The sequence below is a fragment of the Myxocyprinus asiaticus genome, chromosome 11 (genome assembly GCF_019703515.2).
Source record: "Myxocyprinus asiaticus isolate MX2 ecotype Aquarium Trade chromosome 11, UBuf_Myxa_2, whole genome shotgun sequence".
In the NCBI taxonomy this organism is placed as follows: Eukaryota; Metazoa; Chordata; class Actinopteri; order Cypriniformes; family Catostomidae; genus Myxocyprinus; species Myxocyprinus asiaticus.
Window position 1 is genome coordinate 32956224 of NC_059354.1, and position 26812 is coordinate 32983035.

Genomic DNA, 26812 nt, shown 5'->3' on the forward strand with positions numbered 1-26812 from the left:
CAAAGAAATGTTATAGCATACAAAGAATAAGACATATTTATGATTCTGCACTATTTCTAGGTAGTGATTTCAAAAGTACCGGTACTTCGGTACCAAGTCGAGACTTAAATAAAAACAATGTCACAGTACCAGTGTTTCTGCAGTACCGGTAATACCGAGCATCAACTTATTTAGATACCCACATGATCACACTGGGCCACGTCAACATAAAAGCATGATTCAAAATAAAAGCTAGATGCCTGAAATTAAAGAAATTGCAACAGAAATGTATTACAACTGTATAGTAAAATGTAATATTCACTGTAGTAATATTATTAATAATACATAATGATTAATAAATAATACTACTACTTCTAATAATAATAATAATAATAAATTAAACAATATATCACAAGCAAGAGTGCTGTTGTACTGAATAAAATTTGTTAAAAAAGCAACGGTATCTTGAAAAGTAATATGTTTTCTATTTTCACTTGTTACAAGTTTTTGAGAATTAATTTGATTATAAACCATTTTGATGATGAAGTTAAATTAGGAAAAACTTTAAATTCTGGAATTCTAGAAAAATAATAACAAAAAAGAAAACAGGATTTGAGAAAAAATAAAACAGATTACAGTAGGTAAGTGTTACAGTGTTTTTCAATGCACACTTCATTGAAAAACACTTGAAGGAAACATACATTTCTTTTAATTTATTACTTACATTGAAATCTAACTTTAAATAGGCTAAAGGACACATTACCATATTACCATATTTTGCTGTGGTTTCAAAATTGGTATCGAGAACCATGAAATTTCACTGGTACTGATACCAACTACTGAAATGTTGGTATTGTGACAACACTATTTCTAGGTTGCTTATCTATTAAGTCAGTTTAGCATATTGACCATGCTAACTCCTTTGTACAAAAGGGCAGATTTCCTTGCTTCAATTGAAGCACACAAGATGCACTTTGGAGCATTCTCAAATCAAGCTAGTGACATAATCAGGGAGCCCATGCCAGCTTGAATGCATGCTGTCATTTAAGCAAAAATTTGACATTTTTACTCAAATTGTAATGAAGACAATGTAATTTGTAATAAAAAATAAATAAATAAATAAAAAATGTAATTAGAAAATGAAAAATAGAACTAATTGTTTTTTCAATGCTTTTCACTAATGGTCCCCACTGTTTTTTGGACCTCACTGTAAATGTAATACATAATAACAAAAATACATATAAACCACTACGGACTCAGTTCATTGATTTCTCCTCCACCTCCTTCCAAATCATCTCCAGTCACCTCATATGCAAAGCTTTCAGAACAGTTCATTAAAAATCCCTAAGACTAATTTCAAGGCATAAATGCATTACTTTAATCAGTGCTAACGGGAGCGGAATGCAGCCCTAGCAGGCGCGGACAAGTCCTGACAGAGAGAAGAGAGAAGCTCATTAAACACATCCTCTTCTCACTGGTTGATCTGTAACGTGTGGAATACAGTGGATATTCATTAGCTCTGCCTCTTCTTATTCTGTTGGCTTTAATTGCTAATGATCCTTTCTGTGCGCACACAGGTGCCTGCCGAGATGCCTGACAAATTGAGTTTACACTTACAAAAAGGAGATTTCTGAATGATGGTGCTTAGAATTTCTGAGGTCATTCACTGTGGTGGTGACTGGTTATAGTATGTATCAGTACTTATATACAATTAGTTCTGGTCCTCTATTCTGATTGGACAAAATATTTTGCAAGCATGCAAACATTTAGCACAACAGCACTGGGGCATTTCACTGTTTGTATCTGTCCGCTTTTTTGTGTTTGCTGCATTCCAGACCAGAGTATGTGAGCATTGCGGCATGGTAGCGGAGTTATGTGTCTTTCCTGAAGAAAGGAGTGGATTTTTTGAACGTCTGAGGAGGGAATTCGCTAAGAATGAATTGTGCCTGTTAAAATCACTTTATATTTGCACGCTACAGATCAGGCAACGGCACAAACGCGCCCCAAAAAATCAGTGCTGAAAGCAATTTGCAATGCACAATTACGATTTTGTGGTCAGTTTTGAGCTATATATTGGATCACCTGAACAGCATCACTCTACTACTTTGATCCAGACACCTAAATATGCACCTAAGACACCTAAAGACAACTAAATATCTCTTTAAAATGCAGAAAGTTTACTTGACTACAAGCACATCTGGTTATCTGGCAGGTTATTACGCTCTTCTCCACTATTTGATCATTATTTGATGAATTACTGGTGCCTTGATCAACAGAAAATGTACACAAGCATCTCTTTTTAATAAATGTAACACATCAATGGAAAGCAGGAGGCGAGAACCGGCTTGACAATATAAATAATATTTAATGATTAACTAAAACAAAAGCACAAACACACAGGTGTCGGACAGCTGTCCGTTACTCTCTCTCTCTGACACATTGCCGTCTCCGGTCGGCCTTATCCCTCTCGGGCTTAATCAGCCTTATTAGGGGCCGGGTGTGCGGAATCACGACCTGGCCCCGCTCTCCGCCCGGCTAAATTCCTCCCTCGTTCTCTAAGGCCGGGGAGCCCCCTCCTCTTTCCCTGGGGGGAGGCGTGCCTTCCGCCCCGTCTGCCGGCAGGTCATCCCCACCTACCTGGATGAGGGAGGGGACAAGGGGAGGGAAACAATAAAAAAAAAAAAAACATGGTACGTACACACCGTAACGGTGCCGTTACCAACATAAGATAATATAAATAATATTTAAAAAGAGAGGGAAAGGCCAGCGGCAGTGGGAAAAAGAGAGGAGAGAGAGAGAAAAAAAAAAACATTTTACTCACCGGTTCTCTGATACGCCGTTGCTTGGTCCTCGGCCACTCCTCCACCCTATCATGGACGACAGCCACGCCTCCCCGGGTGGATCGGAGGCAGTCCTCCGGCCCCTGGCGGACGGAACGCCCAGCCGCATTTTTGATGGACGAAAGGGGTCTCCCCCGCCCCTGGCAGCGGTTCTCCTGCTCCAGGTGGTTGGCCAGGAGCCCCTCCCCGCTCACGGTCGGCAGTCTCAGACCCCGCCACGTTTCAGCAGCTGGTAGGGGTCTCCTCCGTCCCTGGCAGCGACCCTGACCACTCCAGGCAGTCGGTTAGGAGCCCCTCCTCCCCTCGCGGTCGGCGGCTGTTCCTCCACTCTCAGGCGGCCAGGCTCCTCCATCCCCCGGCGGATGGCCGTGGCTGCTCCATTGGGGTGGATGGTAGTGGCAAGGACTCTACTACGGCGCATCCCTCCTACTTCCCGGGTTTCAGCACCAGTGTAACACATCAGTGGTAAGGAGGAGGCGAGAAACCGGCTTGCGTTCACACAGGTGTCGGACAGCTGTCCGTAACTCTCTCTCTCTGACACATTGCCATCTCCGGTCGGCCTTATCCCTCTCGGGCTTAATCAGCCTTATTAGGAGCCGGGTGTGCGGAATCACGACCCGGCCCCGCCCTCCGCCCTGCTACAATAAATTACAGTTTACCATCTCCTTTCCTCAGGCAATAATAGTGCGATGTTAATTGCACCAGACTAATAACACAGAATAATAAACAAATAGCTAATTTACATAGAATGGAGCAGTGTTTGCATGTAAAGAGAGATAATTTATTTAAATGTAATTCTTATTGACTCAATTTAAATACTCAGGATGCAGCGCTATTTCAGCGCCGACTGCACCTTTTTAAAATAGATTGTGATTGGTTTGTCAATAAGACGCAGGTTTTTGTGTTGAAATAAGCAAAAGTGCTGCAACTGTTTTGTGAATTTTCCCCTGAACATCTGTGCTTTCACTTGTTTTGTTTCTCTTACCAGTGAGTGTGGAGCGAGCATAGAGTGGGAAATGGAAAATCCGGAGTGGATCTAGAGACCGGAGTGATTACAGAACGATTTGAGAAGTAATTGCTGTCGCTCACATATTCTGTTCCAGTCTGTGTGTTGCTTGGCTACATGCATGCTTAATACTTTGGCTTCTTTTTTAACTATTTTCAGTAACAGAGAAAAAAAAATATATAAGCTAACTGGCAAAATCTCATTCCTGTTCCTGAATCTATTGGTTGGCATATTACAGATATTTTCTGCTAATGCAGATACAGTTATCATGAAGATATAAAGCATAGCTTTGGCTAAAACACCGAGCATATGTTATCTGTGCTGTTGCTGGGGAAACCTTCCAATCCTTGGCTTTGAGACGGGGTTTGTAGGCCGAGTCAGAACGGTCCCTTTGTGATCATAAATTGAGAGCTGTAATTCACATTTATCCATCAATGCCTGCTAATGCACAAAGGCCCATGTCACGTGTGTCTGTGGCTTTGAAATGTACTTCAAATAAAGACAAATCATCTGCCAGTTTTGACAGATGTAAGCCATTTTCATAAATCGCATGTGCAAATGATGATGCATGTTACCACTTGCAAATCAGACTGACCACCTAGTTGGGTGGCAAACACCCATTTCTGATGTTGTGTATGCTATGAAGAACTGTTCTTTTCCAACACCTGTGATGGCATAGAGGGCAAACCTTGTTGAAATTATTCCCAGCAAATCTAAAAATATTGTTGTATGAATCAGGCTTAATGTACATGTTAGGAGAAATTGGTAAGTTTGTTTTGGAGAACTTTTGAGAAATGTGAGGTAAATGCTGGTTGATTTGAAGGTACTTTACATCAACAGGAGTTGGCCTAAATATGTCATAGGAAAGAAAAGTCATGGGAGACACCTGAACATGATGTCCTACACAAATGCATTTATAAACCGCATATCCACCCAAAATAGTCTTATCCTTTGAAGGCGACACAGAAGAAGGAAGACTGAATGTCATCATCTGAAGTGGTACCAAAATGAATCTATAAAATGTTCCAGCAAGTTATGAGTCATCATCTCAGCACTCTGTCTCCACTGAACCTGTTCTCAAGCTATAATGATAGATGCTTGAAATTTAGGTTTGTGCATTTGCTTAGCTGCAAGCAGGGCCGTTTCTAGGCACAGACAAACTAGGAGGCCGCCTTCTCAAATTAAACCATATAAAAAAAATTTAAAACTTCTATAATGTAATTAAATAATTGTGACTTAAAATTTTATTAGAAAAAAACAAATCTTCATATGGTGTACTTTTAACATCTACCAGCAGAGGCTAACAGGGACCTGTTTACCAGTCAATTCCTGACCCCCTGGTCCAAACTAACCATAACCACAGTAGGGGACATTTTATCAATCAATGCACCACCTACTGTGAAATCTCATTGGTCAAAAATCCTGTTACTCATATGATCAAAATAATAAACATCAAATATAATTTTTTTTTTTTTTTTTTGTAAAATGATTGTTACGTCAGGACAGATTACTTGACATGTTAGGACACAGTCCTTCCTCTTGGCTCATTAAGTGTATGGTTCATCAAGTTTGTAATTCTGTTAAACACACTAATCATGAACTAATATAAAATGCTATTGTGAAAAGGTAAACATCTCTGACAATTATTTTTATTTTTTCTGTTGCAACTGGCAAGAGTGTGGGAGGACAGATCTGCTCAGGTTCACTTCAATATTCTGTCAATGAATATCTTGCATTGACAGTGAGTGAAAAGGAATTTATGTGGAATCAATTTCAACCATTCAAAGAAACACCCTTAAAACCACCCAACTGATAAATTCTCCAGTTTGCCCAGTGCTTCAAAATCAAGGCAAGATACTTTTACTATCCTTAGAGATGAGATGTGTCATGTGTCTATAGATGTGTCATGTCTGACATTTATAGCATGAACAAAGATTAAATATCTTGATGAAACAAGAAAACAAAAAGCTAAAAAGCAGACGATTAGGCACAGACTCCTGAACCTCAAGTCTATTTTGGTGCTATGACAATTGACAAATAATTCATACATTATTCAGATTTAATGGAAATTCCACCCAAAAATCACATTTGAAATTTTGCTACGCCACATAGCTTAATCAAGGGTGAATTGAGAAGATTGAGTATCCATAAATATTTTTTACTGTCCATGAAACAACATTTTGCAGTATTATAGTATTTAAAATTAATAATGCATTTTAACACATGATAACACATCATAACACATCATATAACCCTCATTTATATTAATTGTTTCACAGTCTCCTAGGCACTAATGGGCAGGTCACAAATAGCCAGTGAAAAAGGTGGATCCCAAATAAAAATTGGTCATGCTCTAATAAAAATTACTGATTGATGAATGAATCTGTCTATTTTCAGTATACAAAGGACATGCTAAAAATGTATTCTGTGTACAAAGGATGTATACAAAACAACAAATATCACAAAAAAAAAAAAAAACAGGCAATTCAGCAAGGCTACAAGTCTTCAAAGGTCAAATATAATGTGATGATTTATGTTCCATTTTCAGAAATCCTTCAATCTAGCAGATGGCCAAACATTTTAGAAGACTGATGACTTTATTACAAGGTGAAAGAGGTTCTGGGGCAGTAACAGAAAAAGCCTACAGTAAAAAACCTGGGAGATTTGTGATAAAGCCAAGAAAGGAATGAGGGAAAGGACAAAAACCTGTCCAGTTGTTTTTTGTTTCACATCAGCTCGACGTGATTTTGCTTCAATTAAGGTCAGCCGTTGAATTGCTCTTTATAAAAGCCAGCTGTATTCTTGGAGAGCAATCGCAATCTAGTGCTCTATTTTTGGACTGCCCCATCTGTGCTTGAAGCACCTATAAAATAGGCAATTTTACAGGTGGAACTGTGGATCAGTCAGCTGTGTCTGAGGGATAACCGATCTGGGAATGTGAAGATGTCTGAAGCTTGACAGCTTGGTGGATTGAAAGGGCATATAGAACATGTAATTTACTCTGTGTGTGAAAATGACTGAGAGAGAAAGAGAAACCAGTGGCTTCTCACAATGTATTATTTGTACATTTTGTCCTAGCATATATTGTAACATTGCAGGTTGTTTTGACAAACTGCGAAAGTAACAATATAAGTTGTCTCTTTATTTTCAAAAATTACAAAAATATGTTTCTGATGTGTTTAAGAAGAGAGGCGTTGTACTGTTATCCAGAGACATCTGACCCTTTTCCGCTTTCAACAACCTTTTCCTACAATATTTGACTGCGGCAGAATCTTATTTGCATTCTATGAAGGAGGTGCCTTATTTTTCTCTAACTTGGCTTGCCAAACTGGTCACACTTTCTCACGCTAATTATCCGACGAGTTATCTTTACCTGTGCACAACGGCTCCATAAAAAGTACAAATAGACAGAGAACAAGATGGAAAACTGTACTAATTAGCATGGTTCACCCTGTTTGTTGATTTCCTTGAAATGTAGGGAATACGCATGCCAGTTTTTAAAGGCTGTAATCATGCTAGGGGGTGTTTTTGGATGTATCATGATATGTTTCAGCAATATCTGAGAGCAAGTTTCAAAGCATTAAATATCATTAAGTTATAAACTAGATCTTATTAGTAAGGATAGGTCTGAGAGTTAATGGAGGAGAAGGGATTTAACGAGTTGTTTTAATTGAACTTCCTTAATTTTACAGTTTCAGAGTCATTCTCCCTAGACACTGGGAGGAAAGAAAGAAAAGAAGAAGAAGAAAAAAAAACTCTTAACAGGCCAGCTTGACCAGGCTGGGAGACCAGATAAAACCAGAAAACCATCTTAGACTGGTTTAATCTGTTTATTTTCAGCTGGGAATAAAAAAAAAAAAAATAGCTTACCTGTTTTAGCTTTTTCAGGTCTTCATCCAACTCAAGATTGTCCAAAATAACAGCAACAAAAAGACTCAGAAGGATCTGGAAGAGAAGAAGATTATAACAAACTCATCTTACATTCCAATTTGCCATATAAGAAATAATTCTTTATGCTATAAAACATTTACATTTCTGTCTGGTTGAAGCAAATTAAGCATTTAATGACATATAAGACAATTCCTTCATTAGTCCTGAATCTTTGATATCAATGACCCCACATTCAGTTGCCATTTTAAGAGATAAACAGTGTTGCAGCCTCACTATTCTCTGTGATACATCCTCTGTAGGTGAACTGTGCTGATGGAGTGTTGCTGACAGAAATTTTGTCATGCAAACAGGTGAATCCTGTCCAAAAAAATGGTTCTAACCACATAATAAAATTATATTCAATATAATATGCGGAAGTCAAACTTTCATTTTCAAAAGACATGTTTTACATGTACTAATATATTTGGATATTTTGTATTTAATAGTTTAAACCATGTCTAACAACAAAGAATCACAGGAAATAAATGAAATACACTGTGCCTTTTCTCTTCATATTTTCTTTGTTCATGACAGGAAATTAATAAATGATTCAGCCTTGTCTTGATTACATGCTCGGTCTGTTCTCTCATTAGTGTGCGCTCTCATTCAAATGTCACATTTAAATGCTTGCACCTCACTCACTCAAACTTGTCAGAAGTTTAAAAAAAAAAGAAAAAATCTTTAGCACCATAGTGCAATTATATCCATTCTTTTCTTAACAGAGAACATTTCAAAGAAATGGTTAAAAATAATTAATAGCTAAGTTGTTAATGTGTACATTAATTTGTCAACAAATTCCTTCTATGTGTGATTCAAAGAAAAGAAAAGAAAAGAAAAGGAAAAGAAATTATAACTATGATGGCTAAATGTTTGCTATAATATCTGTGATAGGGAGTGATGGGGGCTGTGATGTGGCTGTGAAAAAACCTAAGAAAGTGTTTATATAAGGATAAAATATGGGTAAAGGGAGAGTGTGATGTCAGGTCTGGGGAGTAAAAAAAAAATGTGCTAGGATATTTCCAGAGGCCATATTTATATGCCATATTTCCTAAGCAACTGTTTTTCCGGTTCTTTCTCTTGGAGGCTGGGAGGCAGCAAAGGAATTTATCCATGTCCACTATACACTATCTGCATCACAGTGAGTTTTGCAGGCAGAAAGCAGTGCTGAGTCACCAATTAGTTCCCTCTAGGAACTGAAGGTTACACTAGGTCCTAACCAGGTGTGACCTGTTAATCTGAGCTTTTGACCTAACCAGATGTGACAACGACCGGCCACAAGCAACATTTTGATGGTTGCTTAGTTTCTATATTTGTGACGCTGGGTAGTGAAATATCCTGCTCCTCATATCGGCATATTAAATATCAAATATGTTATTTTGAAAACAGTGTTGGGATTATAAACTCAGTAATTAAACTAATAAACCCCACCATGTCAAAACAAGCATTTCCAAACCAGGATTTCCTCCTTACTCTTTACAATCATTGGCTGTAGAAGAGGTACCAAGTACACAATCACTACAGGAAGCAGCACACATAACTCTCAACTGTGAGGAATGCCACATCTCAAGTGTGAGGAATGACACATGTGAGGAATGACATATCTGTTGTCACATCCCTCTGATCCTCTTTGGTCACATTAATTTGCTATAATGTTAACTTTCAACCTGCTACAGAATATGAATTAGGAAGGATGAAAGATGGTTTATAACAGTCTAGGGTGCATTTCCCAAAAGCATCATTAGCCAACTATGGTAGCAAGTTCCATCGTTACCAACATAGTTCAACAATTTGGTGTTTCCCAAAAATGTAGTTCCAACGAACATTCACAAACAGCATCGCAAAGTTCCCTATCTGTCACTCACTCAACGTTGTGTCGATGTAGTGACACTAGGGGTCACACTTGGGAGCCCGAGACACCTCTGGTCTTTGATAAAAGGCCAGTGAAAATTGGCGAGTGGTATTTGCATGCCACTCCCCCGGACATACGGGTATAAAAGGAGCTGGTATGCAACCACTCATTCAGATTTTCTCTTCGGAGCCGAACGGTCATGCTCACTGAGCTGAATACTACTGTTCATTCACCTCTGCTGGATCTGACGGCTCATCTCAGCGGCTTCTCCACCCCTCTGCACTAGTGCACTGCAGAGAATGCCCCTGGGCGCTTCGGCAAAAATAAAAGAGTATATTTCTCTAAAAGAGTATATTTCTCTACAAGAGCGGCACACATGGAATGTCTTTTTAAAGACGCGTCTTTTTAAAGATGCTTTTCTGATTGTGTGTTATTCCTGGTTGCGCTCGTTATCTCTCGCCTTCTGACAGTCACGATCACTGTCTTTCGTGTCTGGGCACTGCTCACGCGGAGACAGCATTCGTGGATGGTCATGTTCTCATTGCGAGAATATGTCCATGGCAACGTTGCGGTCGCGGCTCGCCTTCGTAAGAAAGCAAGCCACCCCAGAGGCTCCAGCCTCGGTCCTTTTACCCATGGTATGAGGCCAGCACGGCTACCGCCTCCACCGGGTATGCCCCCGTGGACCTCCCATTCCCCAGCACGCTCGTCTGCCCCGATCGGGCTTCCAGATGAGTCCGCCGGCTCGTCTCACGGCGAGTTCGACCTCTTATTTGGAGCCCGTGAAAGTGATGAGCTCTCGAGCGCAGCATTGGAGAGCGGGCTCGTCCAGTCAGAAGCCTCAGCTGGGCTCCTCCCTTCGGGGTCGATTGCCCAGTCACAGGCTGACGCGGAGATGACGTCATGCTTTCCCAGGCAGCCGCGAGCGTCGGCTAGAGTGGAATTCACTGCTCTTCCCTGAACCCTCGCAGATCGGTGATTGGTTCCTGGGCTCGTGGCACCGCTCAAAGCCACGCCCCGTCCCCGTTCCTTTCTTCCTGGAAGTACATGAAGAGCTGACAAGGTCGCGGGAGGCACTTTTTACTGCCCGGTCCCGATTTTTCAGCTTCCCCGCCCTCACTACCCTCGATGGTGGGGCGGCCAAGGGCTATTCGGCAATCCCCCAGTGGATAAAGGCACTCGCGGTGCACCTATGCCCGCAGAGCGCCACCACCTGGCGCGGGTGCCCAAAGCCCCCGTCCAAGGCCTGTAGGTTTACGTCGTCTCTGACGGCCAAGGCCTATGGTGCTGCTGGACAAGCCACCTCCGCCCTGCACGCCATGGCTCTCCTGCAAGTCCGCCAAGGCGTTAAAGGAACTGCACGAGGGTAGTTCCGCCCCAGGATTGACGCAGGAACTGCGCTCGGCGACCGACCTCGCTCTCCGAGTGACGGAGGTCACGGCGCGGTCTCTCGGGTGGATGATGGCCACACTAGTGGTCCAGGAGCACCACCTTTGGCTCAACCTGGTCGAGATGGGTGAGGCCGACAAGACACTATTCCTTGCTGCCCCCATTTCCCAGGCGGGCCTATTCGGCGACACCGTCGAGGACTTTGCCCAGCAGTTTTTGATGGTAGAGCAGTAGATGGATGCTAGCCAGCATATCCTGCCCCGGTGCGGCTCAAGATCCCGCACCCCGTCTACTCATCGCCAAGGGCGTCCCCCTTCAGCCCGGCCCCGGCGTGGAGCCCACCGCAGGAAGCAGACGCCACCCGTCTCACGGCCGCCCAGAACCCGTGAAAGGCTTCAAAGCGCCCTTGAGACGGGCGATCCAGGGACAACGAAACCCGCTGCTCTGGAGCTGGTAAGCAGATCTCCATCTCCAGTCCCAGTCTGTTCCGGGGATGGTCACAAGGAGTAAGGTAAGTGCTGAACTCTCCCTGAACTCAGCATGGCCACGGCACGATGTGGCACTTCAGGCTCTGCCCCGCCGCAAGGCCTCACCCATTGGTACATCCGACGAGATTGTCCCCTTGGTCCCCCTCGCCTGGAGCTTGGACACGTGGCTTGCGCTTTCCAACTGCGATGGCTGATCCGGACCGTCCGACTCGGCTACGCAATTCAGTTCACCAGGCATCCACCCTGGTTCAGCGGCGTCCACTTCACCTCGGTGAAGGGCGAGAATGCCGCTACCTTGCGCGTGGAAATCGCAACCCTCCTATGGAAGGGTGCGATAGAGCCTGTCCCTCCGGCCAAGATGAAGAAGGAGTTTTACAGCCCCTACTTCATTGTACCGAAGAAAGGCGGTGGGTTGCGGCCAATCTTGGACCTGCGAGTACTGAACCGGGCTTTACACAAACTCCCATTCAAGATGCTGACGCAAAAACGCATTCTAGCGAGCGTCCGGCATCAAGATTGGTTCGCGGCAGTAGACCTGAAGGACGCGTACTTCCACGTCTCGATTCTACCTCGACACAGACCCTTCCTGCGGTTTGCATTCAAGGGTCAGGCGTATCAGTACAAGGTCCTCCCATTCGGCCTGTCCTTGACCCCTCGCATCTTCACGAAGGTCGCACACGCAGCCCTTGCCCCACTAAATGAAGTGGGCATTCGCATCCTCAACTATCTCGACGACTGGATAATCCTAGCTCACTCTCGTGATGTGTTGTGTGCGCACAGGGTCCTGGTGCTCTCGCACCTCAGCCGACTAGGGCTTCAAGTCAACTGGGAAAAGAGCAAGCTCCTCCCGGTTCAGAGCATCTCTTATATCGGCTTGGAGTTGGACTCAGTCTCGATGAAGGCACGCCTCACGAACAAGTGCGCACATTCAGTGCTGACCTGTTTGAAGGCATTCAGACAGAAGACAGCGGTTCCACTGAACCTGTTTCAGAGGCTCCTGGGGTATATGACATCCTCAGCGGTGGCCACACCGCTTGGGTTGATGCATATGAGACCGCTTCAGCACTGGCTCCAGACTCGAGTCCCGAGATGGGCATGGCGCCGCGGGACACATCGCATGGCCATCACACCGGTCTGTCGCCAACTCTTCAGCCCTTGGACCGACCTCACATTTCTACGGGTAGGCGTTCCCCTACAGCAGGTCTCCAGGCACATCGTGGTTATGACCGACTCCTCCAAAACAGGCTGGGGCACTGTATGCAACGGGCACGGAGCCGCCGGCTCCTGGACGGGTCCGCGGCTATGTTGGCACATCAACTGCCTAGAGTTGTTGGCAATTCTGCTCGCCCTGTGGAGGTTTCGCCATTGATCCAAGGCAAGCATGTGTTAGTTCAGACAGACAACATGGCAACGGTGGCATATATCAACCGTCAAGGCGGTTTACGCTCCCGCTGTATGTCACAACTCGCCCGCCGTCTCCTCCTCTGGAGTCAGCAGCACCTCAAGTCGCTTCGAGCCACTCACATCCCGAGCGACCTCAACACTGCAGTGGATGCGCTGTCACGACAGGTTACCCTCAGAGGAGAGTGGAGACTCCACCCTTAGGTGCTCCAGCTGATTTGGAGTCAATTCGGGCAGGCACAGGTAGACCTGTTCGCTTCCCGAGAATCCTCCTTCTGCCCGCTCTGGTATGCCCTGACCGAGGCACCTCTCGGTATAGATGCACTGGCACACAGCTGGCACCCTGGACTACGCAAATATGCATTTCCCCCAGTGAGCCTACTTGCACAGACCCTGTGCAAGGTCAGGGAGGACGAGGAGCAGGTTGTCCTAGTAGCACCCTACTGGCCCACCCAGACATGGTTCTCGGACCTCACGCTCCTCGTGACAGCCAACACGAACCCCCGCCCCCCCTGCAAATTCCCCTGAGGAAGGACCTTCTTTCTCAGGGCCGGGGCACCATCTGGCACCCGTGACCAGACCTCTGGAATCTCCATGTCTGGCCCCTGGATGGGATGTGGAAGACTTAAGTGGCCTACCACCCGCGGTGGTAGACATGATCATTCAGGCTAGGGCTCCCTCTACGAGGTGCCTGTATGCCTTGAAGTGGCGTCTGTTTGCTAAGTGGTGTTCTTCCCGATGCGAAGACCCCCAGAGATGCGCAGTCAGATCGGTGCTTTCCTTCCTGCAGGAAAGGTTGGAGGGGTGGCTGTCCCCCTCCACCTTGAAGGTGTATGTAGCCGCTATAGCAGCACACCACGACACAGTGGATGGTAACTCCTTAGGGAAGCACGACCTGATCATCAGGTTCCTGAGAGGTGCCAGGAGGTTGAATCCCTCCAGACCGCACCTCATTCCCACATGGTACCCCTCTGTAGTTCTTCAGGGTCTACTGGGAGCTCACTTTGAGCCCCTGGAGTCAGCTGAGCTTAAGGCACTCTCTTTAAAGACTGCCCTCCTGACTGCGCTCACTTCCATCAAGAGGGTAGGAGACCTGCAAGCGTTCTCTGTCAGCGAAACATGCCTGAAGTTCGGTCCGGGCTACTCTCACGTGATCCTGAGACCCCAACCGGGCTGTGTGCCCCAGGTTCCCACGACCCCATTTAGGGATCAGGTGGTTAACCTGCAAGCACTGCCCCAGGAGGAGGCAGACCCAGCCCTGATGTTGCTGTGTCCGGTGCGCGCTTTACGCATCTATTTGGATCACACGCAGGGCTTTAGAGTCTCTGAGCAGCTCATTGTCTGCTTTGGTGGACAGCGGAAAGGAAGCACTGTCTCCAAGCAGAGGATCGCCCACTGGGTCATTGATGCCATAGCAACGGCATATCACGCTCAGGACGTGCTGCCCCCTGCAGGGCTACGAGCCCATTCTACCAGGAGTGTGGCGGACTCCATGACCTTGACCAGTGGCGCCTCTCTAACAAACATTTGCAGAGCAGTGGGCTGGGCAACACCCAACACCTTTGTGAGGTTCTACAATCTCTGGGTTGGGCCGGTTTTGTCCTGTGTCTTGCTAGGTACGAACAGGTAAGTCCGGGACAGCTGGCCGGATGTATCGCTTGCGCATAGCGCCTTTCACCTCCCCTGAGCTGAAGACGTGCGCTGTTGACTCCCAGTAGTGTTCACAAACTGTGTTCCCTGGATGACTTCCTCCGAGCCCTGTGGCAGACGAGTTTGCGGAGAAACTCGCTGCCGGCTCAATACATGTGCTAACTAAGCCCTGTACTGGAGTAGGTGCTCCGCATGTGTTGGTTCCACATAGGTGACCCCAATGCGACATATATCTTCCGCTAATTCGTTACCCTGTTGGTAAACTGCATCTTCCTTGGGCAGAGGCCCCTCTGCCCCAGTCACCATGTTTGTAGAAACTCCTCCTCCATTGGGTAGGACCTACCATGGGACTTCTCCACATGACATACTTCCGACAAGGCTCGGCAAGACCATGTGACGTATTTCCGCTCAAAATACCCCCCCCCACCCGGCGTAGACACTGGTGTCCCCAGTCGGTTAACAAATTTCACTTTTTTCGGGGGAGAGAAAAAAGAGGATAAGAGGCCACGACAGGGCTAGCCGGGCGAGACGTTGTGTCCCTCCTGCCACAATGCTGGACTACCCGCTGAAATGGCCGGGACCTTGTCTCGGCTCCTCAGCACAAAACCTGAATGAGTGGTTGCATACCAGCTCCTTTTATACCCGTACGTTCGGGGGAGTGGTATGCAAATACTGCTGTGCTTCATCTTGAGTGTAAACCCTACAGTCACACTCTCTAGTGCTTCGTTTTAACCTACCACAAAATTAGCTATAGCAACAATTGAGGCAAGGTATGTCACTGTTACTTCTAAGAAGTTTGACACTCATATGGACAGTTTAAAGGAATAGTCTGATTTTCAGCCAATTTAATTCAGTCTCAATCACATCAGTCGCATTTGCTCTCATTAAACAGTACTACATAAATCCCACATATATGGCACCTTACTGTCTAGATATAAAAAATAAAAAATACAAAAACAATTTGGTTTACCACTAATTCATATGAATTAGCTTAAAAGAACACCAAAAATCAAATACAATTATGTTGTGGTAACATAATGTGATAGAAGCTCTTTGGTTGTATCTTTCAGAAAAAAAGTATTTACCAGTGTGGCAAAGAGGTGGTAGAGAATAAAGTATATGGCCACCACTGGAGCCCACATGGGTCCCACTGCCACCAGTGTTTGGTCCATGACATCTACCCAACCCTCCTGCGTGAGGATCTGGAACATGGACATAAATGCCTGTGGAAGAGAAAAAGAGCAATGAGCAGCCTGCACTCTTAAATTACACATCAGAAAAAAAAAAAACAAGGAAAATAAAATTTGTGTCTGCCCCATTCATCCTTAATTATACTTAAGTTCAATTCTAAATTCGACCTTAAAGGGATAGTTCATGAAAAAAGCAGAGGAATCTATCATTTACTCACTCTCATATTTTCCAAACCCAAGAGACTTTCTTTTGTGGAACACAAAAGGTGATATTAGGCAGAATGTAGACCATAGACACCATTCACTTTCATTTTAATGGGGGGGGGGGTGCAATTAAAGTGAATGGTGACTGAGACTAACATTCTGCCAAACACCTCCTTTTGCATTCCACAGAAGAAATAAATTACAACAAAAGCTGCAATGAGAGTGAGAAAATGATGAGAGCATGTGGATATTATATGAATGAATAAATGAATGAATGAATGAACATTACACTTATATAGCACTTTTGTAACACTATACTCAAAGCACTTTACACAGTGAACAGGGGACTCTCCTCAACCATCACCAGTGTGCAGCATCCACCTGGATGATGCGACAGCAGCCACAGTGCCCCAGAATGCTCACCACACACCAGCTATTGGTGGAGAGGAGAGAGTGAAGTGATAGAGCCAATTCATGTATGGGGATTATTAGGAGGTCATGATCGATATGGGTCGTTGGGGGTAATTTGGCCAGGACACCAGGATTACACCCCTACTCTTTTCGAGAAGTGTCCTGGGATTTTTAATGACCACAGAGAGTCAGGACCTTGGTTTGACATCTCATCCGAAAAACAGTGCCTTTTTACAGTATAGTGTCCCCGTCACTATACTGAGGCATTAAGACCCACACAGACCGCAGGGTAAGCACCCCCCTGCTCTGTGTACTAACACCTCTTCCAGCAACAACCTTAGTTTTCCCCAGGAGGTCTCCCATCCAGGTACTGACCAGGTTCAATTCTGCTTAGCTTCAGTGGGCAACCAGCCTAGAGCTTACAGGGTGATATGGCTGCTGACATGGGAAAATAAATATTTAAAACTGTAATACTGTAGATGACACTAATTGGCTTGACTCTGATTTGACTTCTCCAGTCACCCAAACATAAATGCACATTTGAAAACTAACTAAGCAGATTAACAATTTTTTAAATCTAAATATATTCTTATGAATGTACGTGTATTTTTGACTGCCAATGTGCTTTAGTCACACGCAGGGACAAAAATAAGACAACAGCTTAAACTCAGAGCACATCTTCACTGAATTTAAATACTGCAATAAAAAAAATAACAACCCAGCTATCAGCATCCTACAGAGATTTGAGAATATATTTTCAAAGCCTTTTCTCCATGGAAGTCAAATGAAGGTCTAAACCCAGCTGGTCCAAAGCCTGGTCACAGTCACACTGTCTCTGAGCGACTGCAGATGAAGATAATTTTGCAACAGGTCTATTGACAAGGGAGGTGGGTAAACATCATTATCTTCAATGGTTATCATGCAACCAGCCTTTGAAATGAGCGGCATCTGTTTATGTGAGCCCCTCCAAATCCCAGCACACACTGGGATCAGTGGAGTCCCACTAATAACGGAGGATAAAACGATGCCATTAATGAGGGCCCCTTTCACAAGCACATACTCTAGTATATATTAAAAAAAAACTTAGAAGAGACTATAACGTCAGCTGACAAATTAAAAATTATAATACATCTAGAGATATTTTTGTTTACACTTATTTCTGAATGTCTTCAAACAAGTAATTTTTTTTTGTACAGTATGTAGATGCTGTAAAAAATGATGCTGTAATGTCTGTAACATCTTAAAGACCATTAAAACAGAAAGCTGTGTTGGGATATATAGGAGGGCTCGTATGGAATTACAGTTGAAGTCAGAAGTTTACATACACTTAGGTTGAAGTAACAAAAACTCATTTTTTAACCATTCCACAGATTTCATAATACCAAACTATAATTTTGGCAAGTCATTTAGGACATCTACTTTGAGCATGACACAAGTCATTTTTCCAACAATTGTTTACAGACAGATTGTTTCACATTTAATTGACTATATCACAATTCCAGTGGGTCAGAAGTTTACATACACTGTTAACTGTGCCTTTAAGCAGCTTGGAAAATTCCAGAAAATAACGCCAAGCCTTTAGACAATTAGCCAATTAGCTTCTGATAGGAGGTGTACTGAATTGGAGGTGTACCCGTGGATGTATTTAAAGGCCTACCTTCAAACATAGTGCCTCTTTGCTTGACATCAATGGAAAATAAAAAGAAATCAGCCAAAACCTCAGAAAAATAAAATTGTGAACCTCCACAAGTCTGGTTCATCCTTGGGAGCAATTTCCAAACACCTGAAGGTACCATGTTCATCTGTATAAACAATAGCACGCAAGTATAAACACCATGGGACTATGCAGCCATCATACCGCTCAGGAAGGAGATGCATTCTGTCTCCTAGAGATGAATGTAGTTTGGTGCGAAAAGTGAAAATCAATCCCAGAACAACAGCAAAGGACCTTGTGAAGATGCTGGAGGAAACAGGTAGACAAGTATCTATATCCACAGTAAAACAAGTCATATATCGACATAACCTGAAAGGCTGCTCAGCAAGGAAGAAGTCAATGCTCCAAAACCGCCATAAAAATGCCAGACTACAGTTTGCAAGTGTACATGGGGACAAAGATCTTACTTTTTGGAGAAATTTCCTCTGGTCTGATGAAACAAAAATTGAACTTTTTGGCCATAATGACCATCGTTATGTTTGGAGGAAAAAGGGTGAGGCTTGCAAGCCTAAGAACACCATCCCAATCATGAAGCATGGGGTGGCAGCATCTTGTTGTGGGGGTGCTTTGCTGCAGGAGGGAATGGTGCACTTCACAAAATAGATGGCATCATGAGGAAGGAAAATTATGTGGATATATTGAAGCAACATCTCAAGACATCAGCCATGAAGTTAAATCTTGGTCACAAATGGGTCTTCCAAATGGACAATGACCCCAAGCACACCTCTAAAGCTGTGGCAAAATGGCTTAAGGACAACAAAGTCAAGGTATAGGAGTGGCCATCACAAAGCCCTGACCTCAATCTGATTGAACATTTGTGGGCAGAACTGAAAAAATGTGTGCGAGCAAGGAGGCCTACAAACCTGACTCAGTTACACCAGTTCTATCTGAAGGAATGGGCCAAAATTCCAGCAACTTATTGTGAAAAGCTTGTGGAAGGCTACCCAAAACGTTTGACCCAAGTTAAACAATTTAAAGGCAATGCTACCAAATACTAACAAATTGTATGTAAACTTTTGAACCACTGGGAATGTGATGAAAGAAATAAAAGCTGAAATAATCATTCTCTCGACTATTATTCTGACATTTATCATTCATTTTTTTTTCTTTGCCCCACCGAGAGCAAACCACATTTTAGCGACCACGAGGAGGTTACCCCATGTGACACTACCCTCCCTAGCAACCAATTTGATGCTTAGGAGACCTGGCTGGAGTCACTCAGCATGCCCTGAATTCAAACTCGCAACTCCAGGGGTGGTAGTCAGCGTCTTTACTCGCTGAGCCACCCAGGCCCCCGACATTTCACATTCTTAAAATATGCGAATCATGCTCTCTTCAGAAGTTCGCTACTGACCAATCACTGTTTCTCTTTCGAGCACACGCTGAAATACATAACCGCACCGCAGATGTTTACGAGTCTCGTATGTGCACCACACAAGGATAATGATATGGTGTTCTGTGCTCGATGCACATGTAATTAATTCCATCTCATGCTTTGATAATGTATGTTTTATACAGAACAGCTGTGCTCTGAGTTCGACATGCACTAACCGGCTTATTTTAAAGTGCTACGCATTTACCTCAGTTGCACATTTGCCTAATTCCAAATATATTTGGCTATAACAAGTGTGTAACAAATCTAAAGTAACCCCATGGCACCGGGGATGTGTGGAGCGAGGAAGAGACAAGAGCATTTCTCCATGTATGGAAGGAGCACAAAACGCCAATGTCACCTCTGCTGGTAACACACAGAAACAACACTGTCTTCATTAAAAATAAAAGGCTTGATACAATAATTAGGCTTCCTTCAAAATAGATGCTTAAGACTGTATAGGAATTCTGCACACTCAGTTATTACAGAAATATATTACTATTAGCCTATATATTACTGTAGGGTATGGGGATATAATAATAATGTTAATAACACTAATAATAATTTAAAGAATGGATCTTAAAAGAGGATGCAAGTGTAAACACCCGAGTAACTGTTTCTATTAGCATTAAAGAATGGGCAAAACATGCCTTAATTTTGGTCAAAAGGAATAATTTACTAGTTTGCAGTTCTAACAACTTGTTTAAAATAAGAGCTACTGTTTAATGTAATTTTATGTTTTTTGTTCTTTTAGAATCAAGATCTAAGCAGTGGCAACAGTATTTATTTATTTATTTATTTTTTTGTTTTTGTTTAAATCGTGCAACCCTGTAATTTAAAAAAAAAAAAATACGTTTTCAAATAACAGAATAATCGTGATTAATAATCATGATTAAAATTGAGCAAAATAATCGTGATTATCATTTTCACCATTATCGTGAAGCGACTTTCCTGTGTTTAAGACTCTTTTAGACTGAAATAATAGTGTAGTTTTGGGGGGACTTAATTTGACTTCTATCTATCCCACAGGATATTCTGAGAGAGCAGTTTATTAAAATAAAAAGACCAGATTACAGTCTACCATGGACCAGCAACCAGCAACTGAACCTTCTTCTTTTTGTTATTATTATATGAAATATTATTTTCTTTAATAAACATGTTATTTAGTTCACCTTCTTTAGTGTGTCCTCTCCTATTTTTTCGACAGCCTTGTATATTATAAATCTTATTAATATTATAAATATTGCCTAAATTAACATTCTTTTCTTGATAATAAATTAGAAAAGCTGTTTATGTTTGCATTTCAAAGCTGTGGGTTATCTTGAAATGTTCAGTATGCTGTTTTTATGATGTTTATGCATTCTACCACAACTTTTGTGGCAAAATTGATTAATGAGAAGAAATGGAAGAAAAGGAAAAGAGGCTAATTATGTCTCCTGTCACAAGTTTGGGGTAAATTATATACAAAAAGTATATTGAACCTCAATTGTATGAGACTGTAAACATTTTTAAAAAATAGAAATAAATCCTTAGCATTGCATGATCCCAGGCTACTATATTTTGAAAAACTTACATTACAGTAAGTTAAGCCTTACAGTATTCCTGGTATGTCTATAATCCATGGAGCAAATATCTTTTGTAATGATAACTGCATACAGTGTATAAAGTGTGTACTGAACGTGAAGCATTGTGCCCATTGGCTCTTCTGCTACATTTACTGTAAATTATTTACTGAGATGTTCATGGTTGCTGTTGCTACCTCAACTGTCCAATCGCAGAGTGCTTATAAGCAGCTTCTAATAGCCAATCCTGACATAGGAGTCGAGGACTTGTCAGAATACGGTTGGAAAAGCAAACGAGCAGTCTAAAGTTCAGAGCGCACACAGAGGTCATACGAGGAGAGAGAATGAGTGAGACCTTGCACACACAAAAAATTTATAAATCTATGCAAGAAGATACATTGCTTTGCAAATCTGAGTTCAAGCTCGTACAAAATAACTTTTTGTGCACTCAAAATATCATCTTGTGCTCACAAAATATTTTTGCGCACTCAAAATATCATCTTGTGCGAGCAAAACATTTTTGTGCGCTCAAAATATCAACCTGCACTCTCAAAATATCATTTTGCGCACAAAGAACATTTCTGTGTGCTCAAAATATAATTTTGCGTGCACAGAACATTTTTGTTTGCTCAAAATATAATTTTGCACACTCAAAATAAAATTTTGCGCATGCAGAATTTTGGCACATATATAACTCCATAGGCTCGTCCCTTTTTAAAAAAAACAATAGCCTTTAGTTTACATCACAGCCATGAACATAACTTTCTAATCGCTATCGCTAGTCAGGAGCATGTGGTATTAGATGGAGTAACAATCTTGCTATAGAGAGCATTTGAATGGACAAAATGAGTGTATAGTGTGTCATCAATATTTTTTACCATATTCCTCGAATAAAGAGGTAGTACATTTTATATGCATATATCTGCAAAAAAGTGAATTTTGTCAATTTGTATTTATTTATTTATTGGTTTATTTGTATAGGGACAGTACAAAAACATGATTTCAGCACAAAAACTAAAAAAGATGCATTGTACATAGAGATTATAGCACATGCTAATTTGCATCTCAGGTCCCTAGATAGTCTATTTTCATTAAAAACAACATAAATCAAGCAACATAAACTAATCCCTGGTAACATATTGTATAAAAGATTTTAGGAGTATACTAGCAGATCATGAACTTGAAAATTTCACAGCAAATTCTTCCAAAACCAAATTACCTCAGCTTTAACATTTCATCTTTGACCTACTACTACATTCTGTGTCTTCAGAAGAGGGAGATTTACCCGTGGAAATGTGGTGAAACGATCCAAGTCCTCCACAAAGCAGAACATCTGTAGACTGATGGCAGACATCACAATAAGCAGACTCGCAGTGAACACCACAAGACTGCCAAGCTTCTTCCCTGGACCAAAGATCTTATAAACAAAATCCTCCAGTGCAGGTGAGATCTTTATCAGACGGACCACTCGCAAAACCTGCAGGTAAGAGGAACAAAACCTTTAATTTACTTTATTTAATTTATTTAATTTAACTTGAAAAATCTGAAAAAGTTGGGACAATATGGAAAATGCTAATAAAAACAAAAAAGAGTGATTTGTAAATTCTACAGTACTACAACACATTATTTGATGTTTGATGTTTTACCTTGTGATTTTCTTTATTTTATATTTTTTTTAAATCAGATGTTTGCAACACGCTTCAAAAACGTTGGGACAGTTTACCACTGTGTAACATCACTATTTCTTCTCATAACACTTATTAAGCAGTTGGGCACTGAAGACACAAGTTTAAGTTTAGCAAGCAGACTTTGTGTGCAATTGATATAGTGACAACAATGTGAGGAGGTTAACCCAACGTGACTCTACCCACCCTAGCAACCGGGCCAATTTGGTTGCTTAGGAGACCTGGCTGGAGTCACTCAGCATGCCCTGGATTCAAACTCGTGATTCCAGGGGTGGTAGTCAGCGTCTTTACTCGTTAAGCTACCCAGGCCCCTGACATTTTACATTCTTAAAATAAAGTAGTGATCCTAACTGACCTAAGACAGGGAATGTTTTCTACGATTAAATGTCAGGAATTGTGAGAAACTGAGTTTAAATGTATTTGGCCAAGGTGCATGTAAACTTCTGACTTTAACTGTATATGTGTGCCACAATTCTGTGTGCACAAAATTATACTTTGAACATTCGAGACATCTGAATAGCAATGTATGTTTGTTTGGGGTTTTTTTTTTTTTTTTTTTTTTTTTACATATCTTTCTGCATTAATGGTGCCCTAACAGATGTGCAAGTTACTCATGCCATGGGCACTGACACACTCCCATACCATAACAGACACTGGCTTTTGGACCTGATGCTGTTAACAGCTTGGATGGTGCTTTTCCTCTTTGGCCTGGGGAACACTATATTTTTTTTAAATAATCTATCTGAAATGTGAACTCATCGGACAACAAAACATAATTCCACTGTTCTACATTCCATCTCAGATGAGACTGAGCCCAGAGAATTTGGCGATGCTTCGGGACAGTGTTGATGTATGGCTTAACTTGCATCTGTGGATTGAGCGGCAAATGGTGTTGACTGACAAAGGTTTACCAAAGTATTCCAGAGCCCATGTCATGACATCCATTACATACGCATGACGGTTTTTAAGACAGTGACGTCTTAGGGAATGGAGATCATGCAAATGGAGATCAAGTGCATTAAGAAGTGTTTTTTCAACAGACAACGGCAAACCACATACTACCTGGATTACAAGTGCATGGCTGTGTAAACAGAGATTGCAGGTGCTAGACTGGCCTGCCTGCAGTCCTGACCTGCCTCAAAATGAGAATGTGTGTTGCATTATGAAGCACAAAATATGACAATGAAGGCCCCATACAACTGTGCATCTGAAGACCAGCAAGATGGATGAATGGGGACTTTCCACTTGCTAAACTTTACAAACGTACTTATTCAGTGCCTAAATGCTTAATAAATGTTATTAGAAGAAATGGTGATGCTACACAGTTTTAAACACTTGACTGTTCCAACTGTTTTGGAACTTTTTGCAATCACCTGATTTGAAATGTGTGTATATATATATATATAAACTAACATGGTAAAACATCAAATATATGTGTTGTTGTAGTGCTTTCAATATAGCAAAGGGTGAATAGAATTTACCAATCATTCCTTTTTGTTTTAATTTGTATTTTCCACAATGTCCCAACTTTTTAAAATCAAACTTTATATTTGCCAAAGTTGACCTGGAATGAGAAATCAACTGATCAAAACATTAACCAACCAACAGCACATACTTGTAAATGAGTAAAAACACATAAACACTCAATCCGTGCAAAATCATACTCATATTTTAACCTCATCTGCTAAAACGTCATGGTTACTGGTGTAACCTCCGTTCCCTGATGGAGGGAACGAGACGTTGGTGTCGATGTAGTGACACTGGGGGTCACTCTTGGGAGCCCGAGACACCTCTGGTCTTTGATAAAAGGCCAATGAAAATTGGCGAGTGGTATTTGCATGCCACTCCCCCGAACATACGGGTATAAAAGGAGCTGGTATGCAACCACTCATTCAGGTTTTACGCTGAGGAGCCGATTTAAGGTCCGGCCATTTCAGCGGGTAGTTCAGCGTTGTGGCAGGAGGGACCAACGTCTCGTTCCCTCCATCAGGGAACGGAGGTTACACCAGTAACCATGACGTTCCCTATCTGTCACTCACTCGACGTTGGTGTCGATGTAGTGACACTAGGGGTCCCTATACAAAACGCCACAAGGCTGAACTGTGTTACGTGAACTGGCGGTGTGTGGTGGGCAGACTTGCTGTGTGCCTCATAGCCAGCGCACCAGGTCGACACGTAACCTCCCCCAACACAGTTATGAGTGTCAAACGGCCCTTTTTGGGGACAAGTTGACTACCCAGAGATAGAGACAGGCTTAACACAGTCGTGGCCTCTTTCCCCTTCTCTTTTTCCACTCCCTAAAAAAGAAGGGGGATTATCTGACTGGGCCGCCAGGTCTAGTCGGGGGTGTCCCTCCCAAGGGGAGGACACCGCGGAGACCACACCTCGCCCCAAGAAAGGGGGGGATATTTAAGTGGAAGAATACATCACATGGTCTTTCCAACCATGTGGAGAGCCTTCAAGGTAGATCCTGCCCAATGGGGGAGGAGTTACTACAACATGGAGACTGAGGGGCTCTGCCCAAGGAAGACGCAGTTTGCCAGTAGGGAAACGAACTAGCGGAAGATATAGATCGCATGGGGTTAGCCTTACAGGGAACCGCCACATGCGGAGCACCTACCCCAGAACCGGGCTCTTAGTTAGCGCGTGTACTGGGCCGGCAGCGAGTCTCTCCGAAGACTCGACTGCCACAGGGCTCGGAGGAAGTCAACCAGGGAGTGGTGGGAACCTTGGGCACATAGCCCGGTCGGGGGTCTCAGGATCACGTGAGAATAGCCCGGACCGAACTCCAGGCACGTTTCGCTGACAGAGAACGCTTGCAGGTCACCTACCCTCTTGATGGAAGTGAGCGCAGTCAGGAGGGCAGTCTTCAAGGAGAGTGCCTTAAGCCCGGCTGACTGCAAAACTCAAAGGGGGCTCTCTGTAGACCCTGAAAAACTACAGAGGTCCGATGAGGGAACAAGGCGTGGCCTGGAGGGATTCAGCCTCCTGGCACCTCTTAGGAACCTGATGATCAGATCATGCTTCCCTAAGGACTTACCGTCGACTGCGTCATGGTGTGCTGCTATGGCAGCAACGTACACCTTCAAGGTGGAAGGGGACAGCCTCCCTTCCAACCTCTCTTGCAGGAAGGAAAGCACTGATCTGACTGCGCACCTCTGGGGGTCTTCCTGATGGGAAGAACACCACTTAGCGAACAGACACCACTTAAAGGCATACAGGCGCCTCGTAGAGGGAGCCCTAGCCTGAGTGAATGTGTCTACCACCACAGGTGGGAGACAGCTTAGGTCTTCCGCGTCCCGTCCAGGGGCCATAAATGGAGATTCCAGAGGTCTGGGCGCGGGTGCCAGATGGTGCCCCTTCCCTGAGAAAGAAGGGCCTTCCTCAGGGGAATTTGCCCGGGGGGAGCTGTCACGAGGAGCGTGAGGTCCGAGCACCACGTCTGGGCGGGCCAGTAGGGTGCTTACCAGGACGACCTTCTCCTCATCCTCCCTGACCTTGCACAGGGTCTGTGCGAGCAGGCTCACTGGGGAAAACGCATATTTGCGAATGCCAGGGGACCAGCTGTGTGCCAGCGCGTCTATGCCGAGGAAGGCCTCGGTGAGGGCGTACCAGAGCGGGCAGTGGGAGGATTCTTGGGAGGCGAACAGGTGCACCTGTGCCTGACCGAATCGACTCCAAATCAGCTGGACCACCTGAAGGTGGAGTCTCCACTCTCCCTTGAGGGTAACCTGTTGTTACGGCGCGTCCGCCGAAGTGTTGAAGTTGCCCGGGATGTGAGTGGCTTGCAGCGACTTGGTGCTGCTAACTCCGTTGGAGGAGACGGCGGGCGAGTTATGACATACAGCGGGAGCGCAGACCGCCTTGGCGGTTGACATATGCTACCACTGCCGTGCTGTCTGTCCGAACTAGCACGTGCTTGCCCTGGATCAACGGCCGGAACCCCCGCAGGGCGAGCAGAATTGCCAGTAACTCGAGGCAGTTGATGTGCCAACGCAGCCGCGGACCCGTCTAGAGGCCGGCGGCTGCGTACCCGTTGCCAACAGCGCCCCAGCCCATTTTGGAGGCGTCTGTCGTGACCACGATGCGCCTGGAGACCAGTTCTAGCGGAACACCTGCTCGTGAAAACGAGAGGTCGGTCC

General features: G+C 43.6%; 1 protein-coding gene across 6 annotated transcripts in view; it reads right to left on the minus strand.

The window, feature by feature from the left end:
* The window catches only part of nalcn (sodium leak channel, non-selective), a 213835-nt gene that overhangs the window by 105553 nt on the left and 81470 nt on the right, over window positions 1-26812 (minus strand). For all 6 annotated transcript variants that reach the window (XM_051709746.1, XM_051709745.1, XM_051709743.1 and 3 more), the window contains 3 exons: window positions 22271-22462; window positions 15618-15755; window positions 7696-7770 (listed from right to left, as the gene is read on the minus strand). In XM_051709746.1, the coding sequence (XP_051565706.1) occupies window positions 7696-7770; window positions 15618-15755; window positions 22271-22462 (405 nt within the window). The remainder of the gene's footprint in view (window positions 1-7695; window positions 7771-15617; window positions 15756-22270; window positions 22463-26812) is intronic.